Genomic DNA, 18,207 nt, shown 5'->3' on the forward strand with positions numbered 1-18,207 from the left:
CCTTGACATCAAGGGCTGTCACTTCCCCCTAAGCTCTGGAATTCATCTCTTTTGTTCATATTTGAACTGATGCCCAGGTGATAAGTGGCACTGATGGAACCAAACTGGGCATCACTGAGGAGGCTATTGAGTATCACAGGTTATTGTTGAGCAGCTGCTGCTTGATAGCACTTTCCATCACTTTACTGATGATCAAGAGTAGACCGATGGGACGGCAATTGACCAGGTTTGGATTTGTCCTACTTTTTGTGTACAGGACATTTCTGGGAAATTTTCCGTATTTCTAAGGTAGAAGCCAGTGTTGTAACTGTATTCGAAGAGCTGTAATATTACTCTTGTTTTATGTAGGTCCCCTGATTCTGGGCTTCAGTTTAAAAAGACTTAGCCTTACTCCAGATTTTATGTTTCCTTCCTGACCATGTAAAGCTTGCTGATCTTTTCTTTGAGGAAAGACCTGAATGTAATCTCAGAGACCTCAGCACCTTCTTTACTGTACTCTTTGGTTCATTCAAATTTACTGTCATATATTCAAAATGTTCTCATGTAGACACGTAATTATCTTTGGGATGCCTGGACATAAATTGTTTGCTAAGTTATTGGACCTTGGGAAGAAAAGTAGTAAGTTGCAAATCGGCTTACCACTTCTTATGATGAAACACTACCGTCTGAGTTGTGAATAGACTTCATTGCTGAACATTTGTTGTAATTTGTTAATTTGTGAAAACAGCATTTTGCCTGTACCTACCTGTTGGCTTTCCAAAGTTGGTACACTTTGAGATAAATTGCAAAATAAGCATCCCACGGAAAGTTAAATCTCTCAGTTACAGTGTGTACAAGTGAAATTGGCTTCAAGTGCTTGTATCATTGATGTACTATTAGCATCTTTTGTAGTTGCCTGTATGGCAACCAAGAGTTCTTCCCCTCTACCCCAGGGCCAGTATGGTCCAGTTTGTAGCTGGATTTTCCTCGGCTCAGATCTGTTTGAAGGCATTCTCCTCGCTTATGTGCTGTCAGCACCAGTAATCAGCAATCTTCTAACAAGCAAGCTGAAGCAACAGACAAATTGTTTGATTGCAGAGAAGCAAAAGCACATGGAAAAACGCTTTAATGGAGTGCCAGGTGATTAGTTCATTTTGATATGGAATGATTTAATTTACAAACTTGGATTAAATGTGTATTTTTTTTTGTCTTCTGATTTTTGCATTGTGGGTAAGAGAAAGTCAACTGTTGTCTTGACAGTAACTGGCAGTTATTGTCTTTTTCTAGCACCCTAGCTATGAATGCAGTAGATGATAGAATACAATGATGACCTCCTGAGTGAATTGCGAATATCCCAAACATTGGTCGTTGCTTAAGTCAAGGTAGAAGAATTGCTAGGCAGATGCAACCTTATTCAGAGACCACAATTCCTCATTGATCAGTTTGTGCTGCTGTAAAGAGATGCTGTTCTTTTACCTATTATCATCATCACTTCCAAGAAGAAAGCCAGTGTCTGGGAGCAACTGGTTTCTGCAGAAGTAAATAAGTGGGTAAGACAGTACATATAGGTAAAAACAATGACTGCAGATGCTGGAAACCAGATTCTGGATTAATGGTGCTGGAAGAGCACAGCAGTTCAGGCAGCATCTGAGGAGTAGTACATATAGAGTAGTGAACCTTAAGACTATTGTAGAAAGCATCCAAAATATATAGAATTGCTGTCATAAGCCAACAGCTAACCTGTAAGGACTTAATTATTTTAAATAGTGCTACTTTGGGGAAAGTTGTTGAGGGTTTATTATGCTGCCATGTTGTGTTCAGTTTAAGGGAGGATATAGGTTGAAGGTGGAGATCCAAAATGGCAGCACTGACATTGTATCACAAAATGGTCTGTTTGTTTTCAGTATGCTTCAGGTGGATTTTAAGTGTTCATGCACTAACATCTTCAGAAGCATGCCATCCTCTTTGAATTCTGCATGTTTGTTGTGCGGATTTTCTGCTATAATGTTAAATGCATAATTTTGTACATTTTGAGTTATTTGTCATTTTATCCTTTTTATAGGTAGACAAGTCAACCCAGAGAGCACATGCTGTGAAAAGCTGGAGAAGACAATTATTCTTTTCACAAAAGTGGTAAGCAAATATAGTTTTTCTAAAGTCATATTGTTTGGACATGTTGTGACACACCACCATGGCAGATGGAACTTGAACCCAGACTCTACAATAGTTCTTTTTAAAGAAAGTACATCAGTCTGATACTTAACAGTAATTATATTTGAGAACAGCAGAAGATTAAACAATGTTTAGTAATTAGTATGTTGTATCAATCCAAATGTGAACCGATTCAAAGTAATTTCCCATTTTTTTATAGGTAAAAATATAAAGCTATATGTAGGTAAATATGCTCTTTGCCTGCTACTGCAAGGAAATGCTTATAGACATTTAAAATTGTTTTTCAGTTCATAACAGATTTAAGAGTAGTATGTATTTATTTTCTAAACTAAGACCATCTCTGCTCTCATTCAGGTCAGTTTTATTAGCTGATAATCTGGCAGCTTTCTGAAAAGTGTGAAGATAAGCAAGAATGTGAACTTGAAAATATTAAAAACTTAATTACAATAATCATGTTTGAACATTTTCTAATTCAACTGTATTAAATACTTTACCTTCTGTTGAGGATTTCAGTTCTCTGTAATTCAGTCTTTTATCATTGGGTGTCACATGTCCAAGCAAAATGTAAGTTTTAAAAACATATTTCAAAAGTTACAGAAATTAATTTTGTAAAGATGGTGCTATTCTTCAAAATGTTGTGACTCTATGACCATCTGTTGCAAGATAAAACACACAAGAGAAACTCGCACAATGAAAATAGGCCTTTTTGACAACAAGGCTGGTGAAGTAATGAAAAGCCAGGGAATGGAAGAAGAGTTGAAAAATACTTTGCATCAGTCTTCATACTGAATGACCCTAATAACATTTCAGTAAAGAATGATAAAGGGGCTAAATGCAGTGAGGAAATAAACACAATAACTATCGCTGCAGATAAAGTATGAGGAGAAACTAATGGGGCCAAAGGTCAATACGTTCCTCTGGGCCAGATCAAATGCATCCAAGGATATTGAAAGGAGTAGCTCCTGAGAAAGTGAATGCACTGGTAGCATTTTTCGAAGAGTCATTGAATTCCACATAAGATCCAGACAGCTAGAAAAGTGGCAATCTAACATCCGTATTCATATGGAGAGGGAGACAAAGAACCAGTGGCTATTGTCCAGTTAGTTGAATGCCTGTTTTTGGGAAAATGTTTGAATCTACAATAAAGGTATAATAGCACAGCACTTAGAAGTGCATCATATGATCAAGCAGAGTCAGAATGGATTCATGAACGGAAATTGTGTGTTACAAATTTATTACAGTCTTTGAGGCAGTAACAAGCAGTGTAGGTAAAGGGGTCCAGTAGATGTAAAAGGTTTGGATGCGAGAGGATTGGTTAACTAATAGAAGATAATGAGTTGAGATAAGGCATTTTTAGGCTTGCAACCTATAATGAGTGGGATGGCGCATGGAGATTAGTGCTGGGACGTAATTATTATAGCACACATTAATTTGAGAGAAATGAGTCGACTCAGGCATGTTTGCAGATTACACAAAAATAGGTGCGAAGGCACGAGTGAAGGTGTTGTAAAGAGACTACAGAGGAATGTCGCCATGTTATGTGAGTGGGCAAAAACTTGGCAAATAGAATATAATATGGGAAAGTGTGAAGTTATCCATTTTGGCAGGAAGAATAGGTGAGCTGAATATTAATTAAGTGGAGAAAACCTGCAGAAAGCTACAGTATAGAAGGATTTGATAGTCCTCATGCAGAAATCACATCAGCTTTTACAGGTGAACTTGGGTGCATAACAGCCTGGTAAGGCAACTGCTCTGCCCAGTACTGTAAGAAACTACAGAGGGTTGTGTGACAACCCAGATCACAACAGAAACCAGATGGTCCATCCATGGACTCCATTTACATTTCCCTTTGCTGCAGAAAGGCTGCCAATATCATCCAAGATCCCTCCCACCCCAGTAATGATCTCCTACAACCACTTCCGTCAGGCAGGAATTACAGAACTTGAAGACATGCACCAATGGCTTCAACTACAGCATCTTCCCTGCTTTTATCAGACTGATGAATGGACTCTTGAACTTCATAAAATGTTGTTCTTGTTATATTTCTTGCTTTGCACACCTCGTGTGCAGTGTAATCAGAATACCTCACTCTGTCCAAGCACTCTATACTCTCTATGTCTTTGCTTACTGTGATCTGCCTGTATTGCTCACCACCAAGGCTTTTTTACTGTACTTGGATGCATGTGACCACAATAAATCAAATCAAATCAAGTTGACTTGCAAGTTCTGCAGGTAATAGAAAAGCTAAATGGACTATTAGCCTTAATTTAAAAGTGAATAGAGTTTTTTTGCTGTCAGACATGTACATTGGTGACAAAGAGTAAAAAGTGAGGTCTGCAGATGATGGAGATCAGAGCTGAAAATGTGTTGCTGGTTAAAGCGCAGCAGGTCAGGCAGCATCCAAGGAACAGGAAATTCAACGTTTCGGGCAAAAGCCCTTCATCAGGAATGAGGAAAGTGTGTCCAGCAGGCTAAGATAAAAGGTAGGGAGGAGGTACTTGGGGGAGGGGCGATGGAGATGTGATAGGTGGAAGGAGGTCAAGGTGAGGGTGATAGGCCGGAGTGGGGTGGGGGCGGAGAGGTCAGGAAGAAAATTGCAGGTTAGGAGGGCGGTGCTGAGTTCGAGGGAATCGACTGAGACAAGGTGGGGGGAGGGGAAATGAGGAAACTGGAGAAATCTGAGTTCATCCCTTGTGGTTGGAGGGTTCCCAGGCGGAAGATGAGGCGCTCTTCCTCCAACCGTCGTGTTGTTATGTTCTGGCGATGGAGGAGTCCAAGGACCTGATGTCCTTGGTGGAGTGGGAGGGAGAGTTAAAGTGTTGAGCCACGAGGTGGTTGGGTTGGTTGGTCCGGGCGTCCCAGAGGTGTTCCCTGAAGCGTTCCGCAAGTAGGCGGCCCGTCTCCCCAATATAGAGGAAGCCACATCGGGTGCAGCGGCTGCAATAGATGATGTGTATGGAGGTGCAGGTGAATTTGTGGCGGATATGGAAGGACCCCTTGGGGCCTTGGAGAGAGGTAAGGGAAGAGGTGTGGGCGCAAGTTTTGCATTTCCTGCGGTTGCTGGGGAAGGTGCCGGGAGTGGAGGTTGGGTTGGTGGGGGGTGTGGACCTGACGAGGGAGTAACGAAGGGAGTGGTCTTTGCGGAATGCTGATAGGGGAGGGGAGGGAAATATATCCCTGGTGGTGGGGTCCGTTTGGAGGTGGAAAAGAGGTGACAAAGAGGTCAAGTAAATTTTTCCCTCCAGTTGGTTCCCTAACCACTTGCCACTGACTTAATTCACCAGCTATGTTCTTTAAAATGTAGTCAGCTCTATCAGTAGAGATGGTGTGGAACCGCTGTTGGTCATTGACATTGTATACCCTCGCTGAGAATATATTCTGGTCCGTTTCCACCTCAGTGCCTTCTTTGGGAGATGTTCAGTATAGTGGAATACCGGCTCATTAGCAGAGGATAAGTGGTACACAGTAATTATATAGTTGCCCTCATGCCATGGTATTTCATAAGGTCTGGAGTTGATGTTATGGATTCCCAGAGGAATGCCTTCACACTGAATACCACTGTGCTAAAACATTGTTGGGTGTGATGTGATGGTGGGACGAAGCAGATCCAAAAATGATGGTGGTATTTGAAGCATTCTCGTGGAATCATACCTTAAATACCTTGTCAGATAATTACTTGACTGGACTGTGAGGCAGCCCTCCTAATTTTGGCACAAGACCTAACATGTCAGGAAGACTTTGTCAGCATTTGGGTTGTGTTTTCATTGTTGATTTTGATTGCCTGTTTGATGTCAGATGGTCCATCCCTGTTTTCACTAAGTAGCGGTTTGGTACAAATTAACACCATTTTAGGGGAATTTAAGAGCGAACCACTTTGTTGTTTGTGTGGTGACACATGTAAGGCAGAGCAGGTCAAGGTAGAGAATTGCTTTTCCAATGGATATTAGTGAACCACGTTGTTTTATAACTTTGTTACATCACCTTTATGAATATTTTTAATTCCAGATTTGATTGAATTCGCATATTAGTCCTGGTGGAATTCAGACCTATATGCACAGAAAATTAGACTCTGATCTTAATTGTTTGTCCACTTACATTACGACTCTACCACTGCCCCACTCATACCTGGACAGGGTGTATATAAATATGCTCTGACGAAGCATACTGAATGGTCTTCTCTCAGTTCATGTTTTAATTTTATTTCAAGGCCCTGTCACCATTTTAAATGTCATGACATTCCAAGTAAATGAAGATGTCTTTAGAGGAAATATGATTCTTGATTGCAACTCAAATATTACATGACAGTGCAAAGGGGTTTGCTCATTTGATGACATATTCACTGCATTGAAATTTTCAAGTAATTCTTCCAGAAAGTTTAGTGTCTTTATTAACCACACTGGACAATAATTGAGTATGCTGTGTTTTTCATCAACTTTAAAATGTTACATATCTGTCTTTGTTAATTGCAGCTTTTGGACTTTTTGGACTATCACCCATTTTCATTCATCGGGTTGATTCAGAGATCATTGGAGTTTGCTGTTAGCTACATATTTACAGGTGCTGGTGAGGGTGTGGTGTTTGAGCGGTTCATCGTTCAGTGCATGAACCTCATTAAAATGATCGTCAAAAATGATGCTTACAAACCGGCAAAGAAAACTGAAGGTACAAGTACTTCAATGCATATTATTTTATTTCCTTAATGCATAAAAACCTTATTATTGCTCATCAATTTGATTGCAGTAAATTGCGTTTTAGATAATTATTTTATTGAAAATAATTTGCAGCTGAATGCGCGAGTTTGTATTACGTTCACTTCTGTTTTCTAGAATTTAATCAACGGGTTTTGTCATTGGTGTGGAAATTGCTTTGCAATTTATTTAAAAGAAATTGTTTCAGAATTTAAAGTGTCACATGAAGCACATGCAATGTAAATCATGGAATCATTTTCGGAAGATTGTTTTAAATAGAAGTAATCACATGCCTTGAAGGTAGATCTTTTATTATCACCTAGGATAATATGAACATTCCACTTTTTCTGAGGGAAATATTTTGAAGCCTTTCCTTTAAAATACACCAAATTAATTTAATTAAACATATCAGAAGCAAATGGATCATTTCATTTGTATCCTGGACTTGTCATAATGCATCAAGTTATAATCAGTGTTTCAAAGAACTCCCAACAGGTCAGCCTTCCAGAGAAAGGTGCTTGAGATATTCAGTTTTTCTTGATCCTTAGAGTTTCTCAATTCTTCTTGTTTTCCATATGCATTTTCCCCAGTGCCCCCTCTCTTTTTCATAATATGAAGACTAGAATTGCCCAAAATCTAGGTTATTTTTAGGTGCAGTATAACATAAATTCTCTGCAAAGATGATAATACTTCACTGCTTTTCTACTTTATCCTTCCAGAAACTAACCTCAGTGTTTGGCATGGTCTTATTAAGCTCTATTGTTTGTGCATCCACACTTTACATTTCATTGCTTCAAACTGGTTTGGATACTTATTATTCAAATTATATATGTCATGCATTATTCTTCTTGCAAAAGTGCACAACTTTTTGTAAATTTCTTTTCTTGAGGTTCATTTCTGAACTAAAAGTCAATTTTGCAAGTTTATTAAAGTAGTTTGAAAACTTTTATTTTTCATTCATTAGCTGCGATAGCACTATTACCACTCTCTAGTTGCTCTGGACGAGGTGGTAGTGAACTTTGTCCTTGAAACATTGCACTTTGTACAGTGTAAGGATACCTACAATGTTGTTGGGAATAGCGTTCCAGAATTTGGACCCAGTGACAATGAACGAAAACAGTATTGTTCCAAGGCAAGATGGTGTGTGGCTTTGGAGGGAAACTTGCTGGTGGTAGTCCTTCCACACATTTGCTGCACTTGACCTTCCAAATTATAGTGGTAATGGGTGAGAAGGTGCTTTTGAAGGTAGCTTGGTGAGTTGCTGCAGTGTATCTAAGAAATGGTACCTGTTGTCCATATTGTATGTGGAGGGATTGAATTTTCAACATGGTTGACTTGGTGTCATTAAGTGAATAGCTTTATCTGGGATGTGTTCAGCTTCTTGAGTGTTGCTGAAGCTGCATTCACCTAGGTAAGTGATGAATGTTCCATCACATGGATGGTCATAGGAAAGGCAGGAAATTAGTTACTCACTGCAGAATTCCTAGCATCTGATTTGCTGGTGTGACCACTATCATTGTGTATGTAGTCCAGTTCAGTTTCTCATTAATGATAACTGCTAGGATACTGATGGTGGAAGATTTAGCAAAGATAATGCTGAAAGTTAATATAATCGGGCAGTGGTTAGATTTCTATTTTTGGAGATCATCATAACAGGCACTTGTGTGGTGCAAATGTTATTTGCCACTTTTCAATTCTAAATCGCTCTTGCTGCATATGGGCCTGGAAAGCTTCACTATCTGAGGAACAGTCCCGTGTTCAATCATCAGTAAACTACTTAAAGTCTCACTATAAAAGGGAGGGAGAAGCAGCAGAAAATAATTGGACCTAGGAACCTCTGCAGTGTTGTTCTTGGACTCAAGACATTGGACCTTTAACAGTCACAACCAACTTCCTTTTTGCTAGCCTTTAACCAGTGGAGAGTTTACCCCTAACTTCCGTTGATGTCCAGTTTTGTTAGGGCTCCTTGATTAAATGCTGCCTTTATACAAAGTACTTTACTTCTGGAGTTCTGCTGTTTTGTCTATGTTTAGACCATGCTTATGATGAGGTAAGAGTTGAAAGGCTGTGGAAAAATCTAAACTGAGTATCAGTGAGCAAATTATTTTTTCACAAATGTTGCTTGATAACTCTGACTCCTTCTATCACTTGACTGATAGAGGATAGATTGAGGTACATGCCCATATTTGACTTGCCCTACAGTGTGTGAACAGGGCACATTTGGGCCATTTTGTAACCGTGCTGAAACAGCTTGGTTCAACCTGGTCCTGTTTTGGTTGATGTCTTCAGTACTGCTGCTTTGTTGTTGTCAGGACCCTCGATCTTTTCTGTGGTTTCGACCATTCCTTAATAACACATGAAGTAATTCAATTAACTGAAGACTGGTACCAGAATGTGAGATTTCAGTGGAGGGGAGAGCAAGATGTATCGTGCACTGTGCACAATTGGGGCAAGATGTCAAAGTGGAATCTTGAGCCCTGTGTTCAGTAGCACTAAATCGATTTCATTCAGAGGTCCTTTCCCACACGTGTAAGCGAGGCCAGAGAGTGCTCCAAATCTGGCTTTCATGTGGAGCCCAGTTGCCCTCTTAATCATGGCTCAGATTGAAAGACACTCCGTGACACTCTGGCTTCCCCTGCCGAGTACAGAACTTTTATATCTTTCACATTCCAGTCACGGCGTACAACATTGATGTCATTGTTCTATCCCTCAACTTGAACATCAAATCCTGTAGACATCTGAGCAATGATGGACACTGCTGTGGACAACCCTAGGTTCTCCCATGATCTCATGGTGTTTCCCATGCGGCTTTCTAATGTGTCCTTGGGATCGTAGAACATCTCCCATTAATTAGCATTTCTATCGTTGCAGTTATTGCAAGAGACTGAAAAAGATGCTAATTTCCTCCTAATTGCTATAAAATTCATAATGTCAGTTCAAACATAAGGTTAGTTATATATAAAATTATGTAGTCAAACCTAATGTTAGAATTCTTTAGCCAATGAGTAGCTTTTTTTCTCACCCGACCTTGAAATGTCAAACAAAACATTGCCCCTCTATCTTTTAGCTGCAAATATAAGTGTTTTAAACAGGAGGTTGCTTCGAAGACAAAAGTTGTTGTCCTGACTCCAGATATTTTTACACTAACTCTTTTACTTAATAAACAGCATCAATATCTTTTCATAAAACTGAAACTTAATCACTTTCCCAGCTCTTAAATCTTCTCTGAATTCCTAAGATCTTACAAGATATCTTTGTCCTCGCCCACCCCTCGATTCTTGGATTTGAGAATTCCTTTGAGGTGTCTCAAGCATTATCTAGGTTTGCTTATTTAGATTGGGAAGTTGTCATTGTTTATTTTCTTGAATTCAAGCTGGTGCCCTTAAGAGATCAACTGCTTACCGATTTGTCGTTCAGTCCCCCTTGCCAACACGATGGGGACTGTTCTCCGCTATCCATAGTCCTTTCTTTTAAAGGAATTCAGCCAAATCCCTTAACGTTAGGTGTAGATCGCATTTCTTATTTTCTCAATACTTTATTACCTAAAATGTTTCCCTTATTGTGGGATCATAATTCTTGCTAAATTACAAACACTGGGCTGGCTGTTGCCAAACATCTCTTATCACACTGGCTCTTACAGATACCTGCCACTGATAGTTTGCAGAAAACATCCTATATTTTAATTTATAAGCTTCTTTGTTCTATCTGTTACCTTGGGCTTATCTCATTATCAAAGCTGTCATTGTCCTAACTTATGATTTCACTCTGATACTGCCATAGGCAGCCATTTTGTGCTACCTCTGGCTAAGGGCTGCCTTAACAAATAGAAATGCTTCAGGCTCGTCTTTTGCACTGATGTGCTGGACTCCCCCACCATTAAAGTTCAGGATATTTGAGAACCCTCCTCCTGTCAATCCTTGTCCACCAGAATTCATGGATGGCTTTATCAGGATTGCAGATCCTTGAACACGGTGGCACAGTGGTTAGCACTGCTGCCTCACAGCGCCTGTAGATCCGGGTTCATTTCCCGACTCAGGCGACTGACTGTGTGGAGTTTGCACGTTCTCCCCGTGTCTGCGTGGGTTTCCTCCGGGTGCTCCGGTTTCCTCCCACAGTCACAAAGATGTGCGGGTCAGGTGAATTGGCCAACCTAAATTGCCCATAGTGTTAGGTAAGGGGTAAATGTAGGGGTATGGGTGGGTTGCGCTTCGGCGGGTCGGTGTGGACTTGTTGGGCCGAAGGGCCTGTTTCCACACTGTAAGTCTAATCTAACTGTTACCTTTGTTGTTCTCCTAGGTCGCAGGTAAGCTGTTTTTGCAGTGGATTAATTGAGGTTAATTATAAGGTAGGGTGTTTGTTGGCAATTGCATAATGTTAAGCACCATCCTGGAACTCCCTTACCAGCAGTACTCTGGTTCATGTTCACTTCCAGTACACTCTTCAGAATATTTAAGGTTGTCAAATGTATTGACCGATTTGGTGATACCAATATCCCATGAACAAGTAAAAAGACTAGAAGCCTCAAAGAATTCTGATCTGATTGACAAAGGACATTTATGGACAGAAATGATTGAGAGCATGGATCAAGTAGAAAGTTAGTTGTAATTCTAAGATTTTGGAACTGATTAGCAATTTTTTTTTATTTTTAGAAAACAAACCTGAAACTTTGGAAGCACACAAGATCAAATTGTGCTTCTTCAACTATTCAACTTTAACTGAAATCTGTCGAAGACTGGTATCTCAATATTTCCTTCTGACTCCAGAGGAATTGTCTATGTGGGAGGAAGATCCTGAGGGCTTTGGTGAGATTTCAGTTGAAACGAAATTTGCTTTAAATGTACATGTTTTATTATCTATAATTCAGTTGAAATATCTGCTGAGGTAACATTTTGCATCTTAAATAATCTGATGCAGCACTTCTAATATTCCATTTCAAGTTACTGGTTTTTATGATTCTTAAATTATCTAGAAGCATATCACAAATGTATGTCTTATATATTTCAGAATTAAATTTATACAAATTTTTGTATGATTAGAAGGGTTTTTTATTCAAACGATCACTCCAATTAGTGTTTACAGTTCAAAGCTGAAGTACAGTGAAGTATGTTGAACAGATAATTATGTAAGATAAAAGCTTCTCAGTATGTAGCTCATGGTTCATGTATTTCAGTTTTTTTAAATGAATATTTTAGTGATTGGATCTTAACTGAAAAGTGAGATAAAAGCAATTGATACATCTTGAAGTATAATATACCTAAAAGTTTGAGGACGTGTTACTTTAGGAGGTTACCTATGTTTACCTGTTTGGTTTCTAGACATCAAAACCAAATCTTTAGTATTGCTTCATTCTGCAGATGGTGAATTTTTGAAATTGTCTACCCCAGAGATCTATGGAAGCGTGGTCATTAATTATGTTCAGTTTAGAGATTGGTATATTTCCACTCACTAGCAAAGGACATGGGAATAGTGTGGGAATATATCAGGTGATCAACCATGATCTAGAAACACAAAGCAGCATGAAGGGACTTGATGGCATGTAAGCATAGTTAGCTAGGTTAGGCATTGTTTTCTGTACAAGATAGTGTTGTGCTGCCATTCTGAACTGCTGCAATTCTGGTAGTATAAAGACTCAGTGCTTTTAGGTTGAGAGTTAAGGATTTTGACCTAGCGACAATGGAACAGTGATTTAGTTCCAAGTCAAGATAATGTATGGCATGAAAGGCAACCTGAAAATGTTGATGATGAGTTTGATTTAACCAAGATCTTTGTTTAATTCCTAACTTTACTGAATAATAGGTTGGGATTTATTTGATCTTGTTCATTAAAGCTGCTACAAAATTGATGTGGGCAAACATCTAATTCTACAATGTGTTCTAATGGGTAAGGCTATGGATGTTTTCTTAAGTCTTTCAAAAGAACAGTCTTAGGACTGTGCGTTCATACTAGGTAATAATTTGACCAGAACAGATGGTTACATAGCAAGGACAGTATTGTAACAGTTGCTGATTTTGCCTCACTCCCTAAAATTGCTGTGTCAAAACAAGCAAAGTTTAATGAGCATCACAAGTATTTGAAGGAAAAACTGATCACTGTGAAGAAGGAACTCTTACATTTGATGAAGAATAAGGAGTGAGAACACTTGAGTGTCAGTCACAGGAAATAAGTCTTGAATGAGGACTTGAAATGTTAAAATAATAAACTTCCGTTAAGGGAGATCTACAATTAAAATTTAAGGAATTGCACGTGTCAGAAGTTTCCAAGAATTATGAAGAACATCTGGGACATGAAAAGGAGTTCTGATGAGTAGGAGCAGTTGAGAGAGAAAAAACAAGACTGATTAATGAAAGAGCAATAAATGTTTTGAAATCCAATGCAATTTGGAGAATAAAAAAGAGGAGATGTGTGGTATGAAAGAACAGATCGGCACTGGAGAAGTAACAAGTGGCTAGACAAATGAACTGTTGCTCAAAACCTCAATAGGATATGGTTTAGGAATTCAGTGGAAGACAAAATGAAATAAAAGGCCAGAACAAGGGGGGCAATGATATCACACAGAAAGAATTGAATGAAGTATGTCTGGAATAGTATCAGAGGAAAATGACAGATTTAACAAGAATGCGATACACTTAAGTAAACATAAAAAGCATCTCAATGTCCCTTTTGGAACAACTGGGGGCTTTTGATCAGAAGAAATTTACAAGTCATTGCACTGTGTTGTGACCAGCTGTAAAGCCCAGTCAGAAGCAGGCTAACTCTCTCTTTACACAATAGGTGCTCATATAGACAATATCCTAGTAAGAACTCAGTTTGAGGTAAGAACTGTATGTAAAAAAAGTTATTGAAAGGGTTACCTCAGACTACAACAGGATCTGGACCAGATGGGCCAATGGGCTGAGAAGTGGCAGATGGAGTTTAATTCTGAGAATTGCCAGGTGCTCCTGTTTGGGAAAGCAAATCTTAGCAGGACTTATACACTTAATGGTAAGGTCCTAGGGCATGTTGCTGAACAAAGAGACCTTGGAATGCGGGTTCATTGCTCCTTGAAAGTGAAGTCGCAGGCAGATAGGATAGTGAAGAAGGCGTTTGGTATGCTTTCCTTTATTGGTCAGAGTATTGAGTACAGGAGTTGGGAGGTCATGTTGCGGCTGTACATGACATTGGTTAGGCCACTGTTGGAATATTGCGTGCAATTCTGGTCGTCTTCCTATCGGAAAGATGTGAAACTTGAAAGGGTTCAGAAAAGATTTACAAAGATGTTGCCAGGGTTGGAGGATCTGAGCTACAGGGAGAAGCTGAACAGGCTGGGGCTGTTTTCCCGGGAGTGTCGGGGGCTGAGGGGTGACCTTATAGAGGTTTACAAAATTATGTGGGGCATAGATAGGATAAATAGATAAAGTCTTTTCTCTGGCATCAGGGAGTCCAGAACTAGAGGGCGTAGGTTTAGGGTGAGAGGGGAAAGATATAAAAGAGACCTACAGGGCAACTTTTTCACGCAGAGGATGGTATGTGTTTGGAATGAGCTGCCAGATGATGTGGTGGAGGCTGGTACAATTGCAACATTTAAGAGGAATTTGGATGATTATATGAATAGGAAGGGTTTGGAGAGATATGGTTCGAGCGCTGGCAGGTGGGACTAGATTGGGTTGGGATATCTGGTCAGCATGGACAGGTTGGACCGAAGGGTCTGTTTCCATGCTGTACATCTCTGTGACTCAATGGTCATTTCACACTCAGAAACAAAAAGCACTAATACTGAATGTGTGAAGTTTGATAAATGCAACCAGTAACTTCGAGGTAGGTTATACTTGTTGATGGAAAATTGTGAAACCTCAAATTTTAAGGATCAGTTTGTTTGAGATCAAATTGTTTTTGTATGTTTAAATGAGCAGTTGTCAGATTTCTTACAATCAAGGATGGCTTGATGTTGATGAAAGCTGTTCATTTGACTAGGCAAGTCAAAGTTAGAAAATAGAACTGTACAGTAATTTGAGTTGACAGGACGATTGATTTGCAAAAAGTGCTTGACTCTGGGGTTTGGTAAACTCTGGCTTTAAAAAAATGGTCGAGGAATGTTGTTCTTGAGTGAGATTAAAGGATCAAATGGAAATTGTTAGAGTGAACATCAAACATGTTTTAAGATGGATAATAGAGCTGGAATGTCTGCTGTTTTCAACATTGGCCTGTGATTGGAGCAAGGTAATTAGCCATTAGGGTAAAACTCCATTGAATAGGAGGAAAACAACTTAAAGTCATGGCAGACATGACTGCCACAATTCAGTGTAAAGAGCAGAAAATCACAGAATTCTTGTATGTAATTCAAAATCAGGATTAAAGTAGAAAAGTTTGTACAATTTACAGCTTATTTCTAAAATGGAGGAATTGTAAAGCCAATATAAGCCTCAGTGTTTTTGAGCTGAATTTCCACAATTGTTCAAAAGATATGGGAAGCTGAAACCAGCATATCACTTCACCTTCTAGCTTGAAGCAAATCCTCTATTATAACAAGGAAACTTATTTGTCCACTTTTGAAGAAATCTAAGCAAAAGTAGACTCAATGTGTTGTAACGAGGCGTTATCTCACATAACAAAACCTGCAAGGTGGGGTTCAGGTGTGATTCCATTAGGTTAGAATAGCTCCATTTGGCAACTACCTTTAGATGAGGAATCAAAATTAGTTACAACTTTTATTTGACAATTCGGCAAATACTATTTTAACTGCTTACCCTTCAGTATTAAAACAGTGCTGGGTATCTTTCTGCACATGGTAAGTATTTTGGAAAGATTAGAGGTGGTTATTTTCCACCCAGGTGATGTCCCAGTCGATGGATCTTTTACAAAAAGCATGATGTCAAAGTGAGAGCTGAGATGCAGAACTTATTCTTAATAACAAACGTGAGTTATTTCAAGCAGTCATTATTTCCTTGGGTACATTGTACATGGATCAAGGGTCAGAGCAAATGCTCAAAAAACGAAATGATTGAAGAGTTTCCACCTCCTCAATTTCTGAGTTCCAGCATTTCATGGAGATCAAACAGAGAAGCTTTTAACTCAGTTTGGCAAATATGAATGAACATTCGTGACTGAGGGAAGAAGTTCTAAAGAGTTTTGTCAGGTGCTGAAATCAAGGAAGTGTTGATAGCACTGGACATAACGGCACAATGTGATCCAAAATTGCCAATGATTATAGCTGGAGAGGCCTCATTGATTGGGAGCTGTACTTTCCAGATTCAGAGAGACGGTAAATGGTGTGTTGTATATCTTGTTCTTAAGACTGAAACAGAACAGAAGTGATAGTAATTGAAACTGAAGCCCTGGCTATTCCTGTGTTTATGAAAAGATTGCATTGTAATGCATGGATATTTACTTTACAGTTGAGACTGATGACAGTTATTTGATTATCCATTTGGATGTGAAAGAATTAGCAAGGATGTGACCTTGTAAGAATAATAGGGTTGTAATGATAGGGGATATTAACTTTGCAAACATAGACTGAGTTTGCCATAGTGTTAAGGGCTTAGATGGAGAAGTACTCAAATGTGTTCAAGAAAGTTTTCTTTTTCAATATGTGGATGTATCTACTCCTTAAATGATTTGGATGTGAACATAGGAGATATGATTAGTAAGTTTGCAGAGGACACCAAAAGTAATCATGTAGAGGACAAAGAAGAAATTTATCTCAGAGTGCAGCTGATCAGATGGGCCAGTGGGCCGAGGAATGGCAGACATTTAACTTCAATAAATGTGAGATGTACTTTGGTAAGGCAAACCAGGGCTGGGCTTATACAGTAATAGTAGGACCCTGTGGAGTGTTGCTGAACCGTGGGGTGCAGGTGCATAATTCCTTGTACGTGGAGTTCCAGAGTGTTGAAGAAGGCATTTGTCATGCTTGCCTTTATAGACAGCGCACTGAGTATAGGAGTTGGGACGTCATGTTATATAAGAACATATGAAATAGGAGCAGGAGTAGGCCATCTGAACCCACGAGCCTGCTTCACCTTTCAGTAAGATCATAGTTGATCTTTTCATGGACTCAGCTCTACTTTCCTGCCCGCTCACTATAACCCTTAATTCCCTGTCCGTTCAAAATCTATCTATCTCTGCCTTCAAAACAGTAAACGAGGTAGCTTCAACTGTTTCATTGGGCAGGGAATTCTGCACATTCACAACCTTTTGAGTGAAGAAGTTCCTCCTGAACTCAGTCCTAAATCTGCTCCTCCTTATTTTGAGGCTGTGCCCCCTAGTCTGGTTTCATCCATCAATGGAAACAACTTCCCTGCTTCTATCTTATCTATTCCCTTCATAATTTCATGTGTGTTTCTCAGATTCCCCCTCATTTTTCTAAATTGCAATGACTATAGTCCCAGTCTACTCAATTTCTCCTCATAAACCAATCCTCTTACCAGAATCACCACCTCTGCAACCTCTCCAGTGCTAGTATATCCTTTTCTTAAATAGGAGATCAAAACTGTACACAGTACTCCAGATCTGGCTTCACCATCACCAGCAGCATAACCTCCCTGTTTTTAAATTCCATCTCTCTAGCAGTGAAGGACATATTCCATTTACAGTCTTAATTACCTGCTTCACCTTCAAACAGGCTTTTTGTATGGGGGCTGTACAGGACATTACTGAGGCCATTTTTGGAAGCCTGCATTCTTTCTTTAGCAGGGAGACTAGAATTGAATGTTGTTAAACTTGAAAGGATTTAGAAAGGATTTACAAGGATGTTTCTGGGATTGGTGGGTTTGAGCTATAGTGAGAGGCTGAATAGGCTGGGGCTTTGTACTCCATAGTGTCAGAGACTTCGAGGTGACCTTCTGGAGGTTTATAAAATCATGAAGGGTATGGTTAGGGTGAATAGTCAAGGTCTTTACCCCAGGTAGAGGAGTCCAAGACTCTAGGGTGTGTAGGGTTTAAGCTGAGAGAGCAACAATTTAGAAGTGACTTGAGGGACAACATTTTTACACAGAGGGTGGTGCACGTACAGAACAAATTCCAGAGAAAGTGGTGGAGGAGGGTAAAATTAAAATATTGTGAAGGCATCTGAATAGGTACATGAATAGGAAGAGCTTAGAGGGCTGTGGGACAAATCTGAGAGATTAAATGAGGATATCTGGTTGGTGTGGATGGGTTCGACTGAAGTGTCTGTTTCCGTATAACTGACTGTATGACCTGGAGTATGAAGATTTTGTGTGATGTTCTTGAGATTTGCTGCTACAACTGAAAATGTGCAAGGAAAGAACAGATCACTGTAGCCATATTGTTGCACATTCCAATAGCAAGGCCTCAAATAGAGCTTACAAGTTTTGTTCCAGATGTGAAGACTTTTCGTTCACCAATGACACGTAAAAATGTACAAAAAGTCAAA

General features: G+C 39.5%; 1 protein-coding gene across 1 annotated transcript in view; it reads left to right on the top strand.

Moving 5' to 3' along the window:
- Nucleotides 1–18,207, top strand: part of ipo11 (importin 11) — a 476,887-nt gene that overhangs the window by 154,212 nt on the left and 304,468 nt on the right. The window contains exons 9-11 of the mRNA XM_060823716.1: nt 2,042–2,112; nt 6,621–6,813; nt 11,489–11,641. Coding sequence (XP_060679699.1) covers nt 2,042–2,112; nt 6,621–6,813; nt 11,489–11,641 — 417 coding nt within the window. The remainder of the gene's footprint in view (nt 1–2,041; nt 2,113–6,620; nt 6,814–11,488; nt 11,642–18,207) is intronic.

This window comes from Hemiscyllium ocellatum, chromosome 1 (genome assembly GCF_020745735.1).
Source record: "Hemiscyllium ocellatum isolate sHemOce1 chromosome 1, sHemOce1.pat.X.cur, whole genome shotgun sequence".
Taxonomy (NCBI): Eukaryota; Metazoa; Chordata; class Chondrichthyes; order Orectolobiformes; family Hemiscylliidae; genus Hemiscyllium; species Hemiscyllium ocellatum.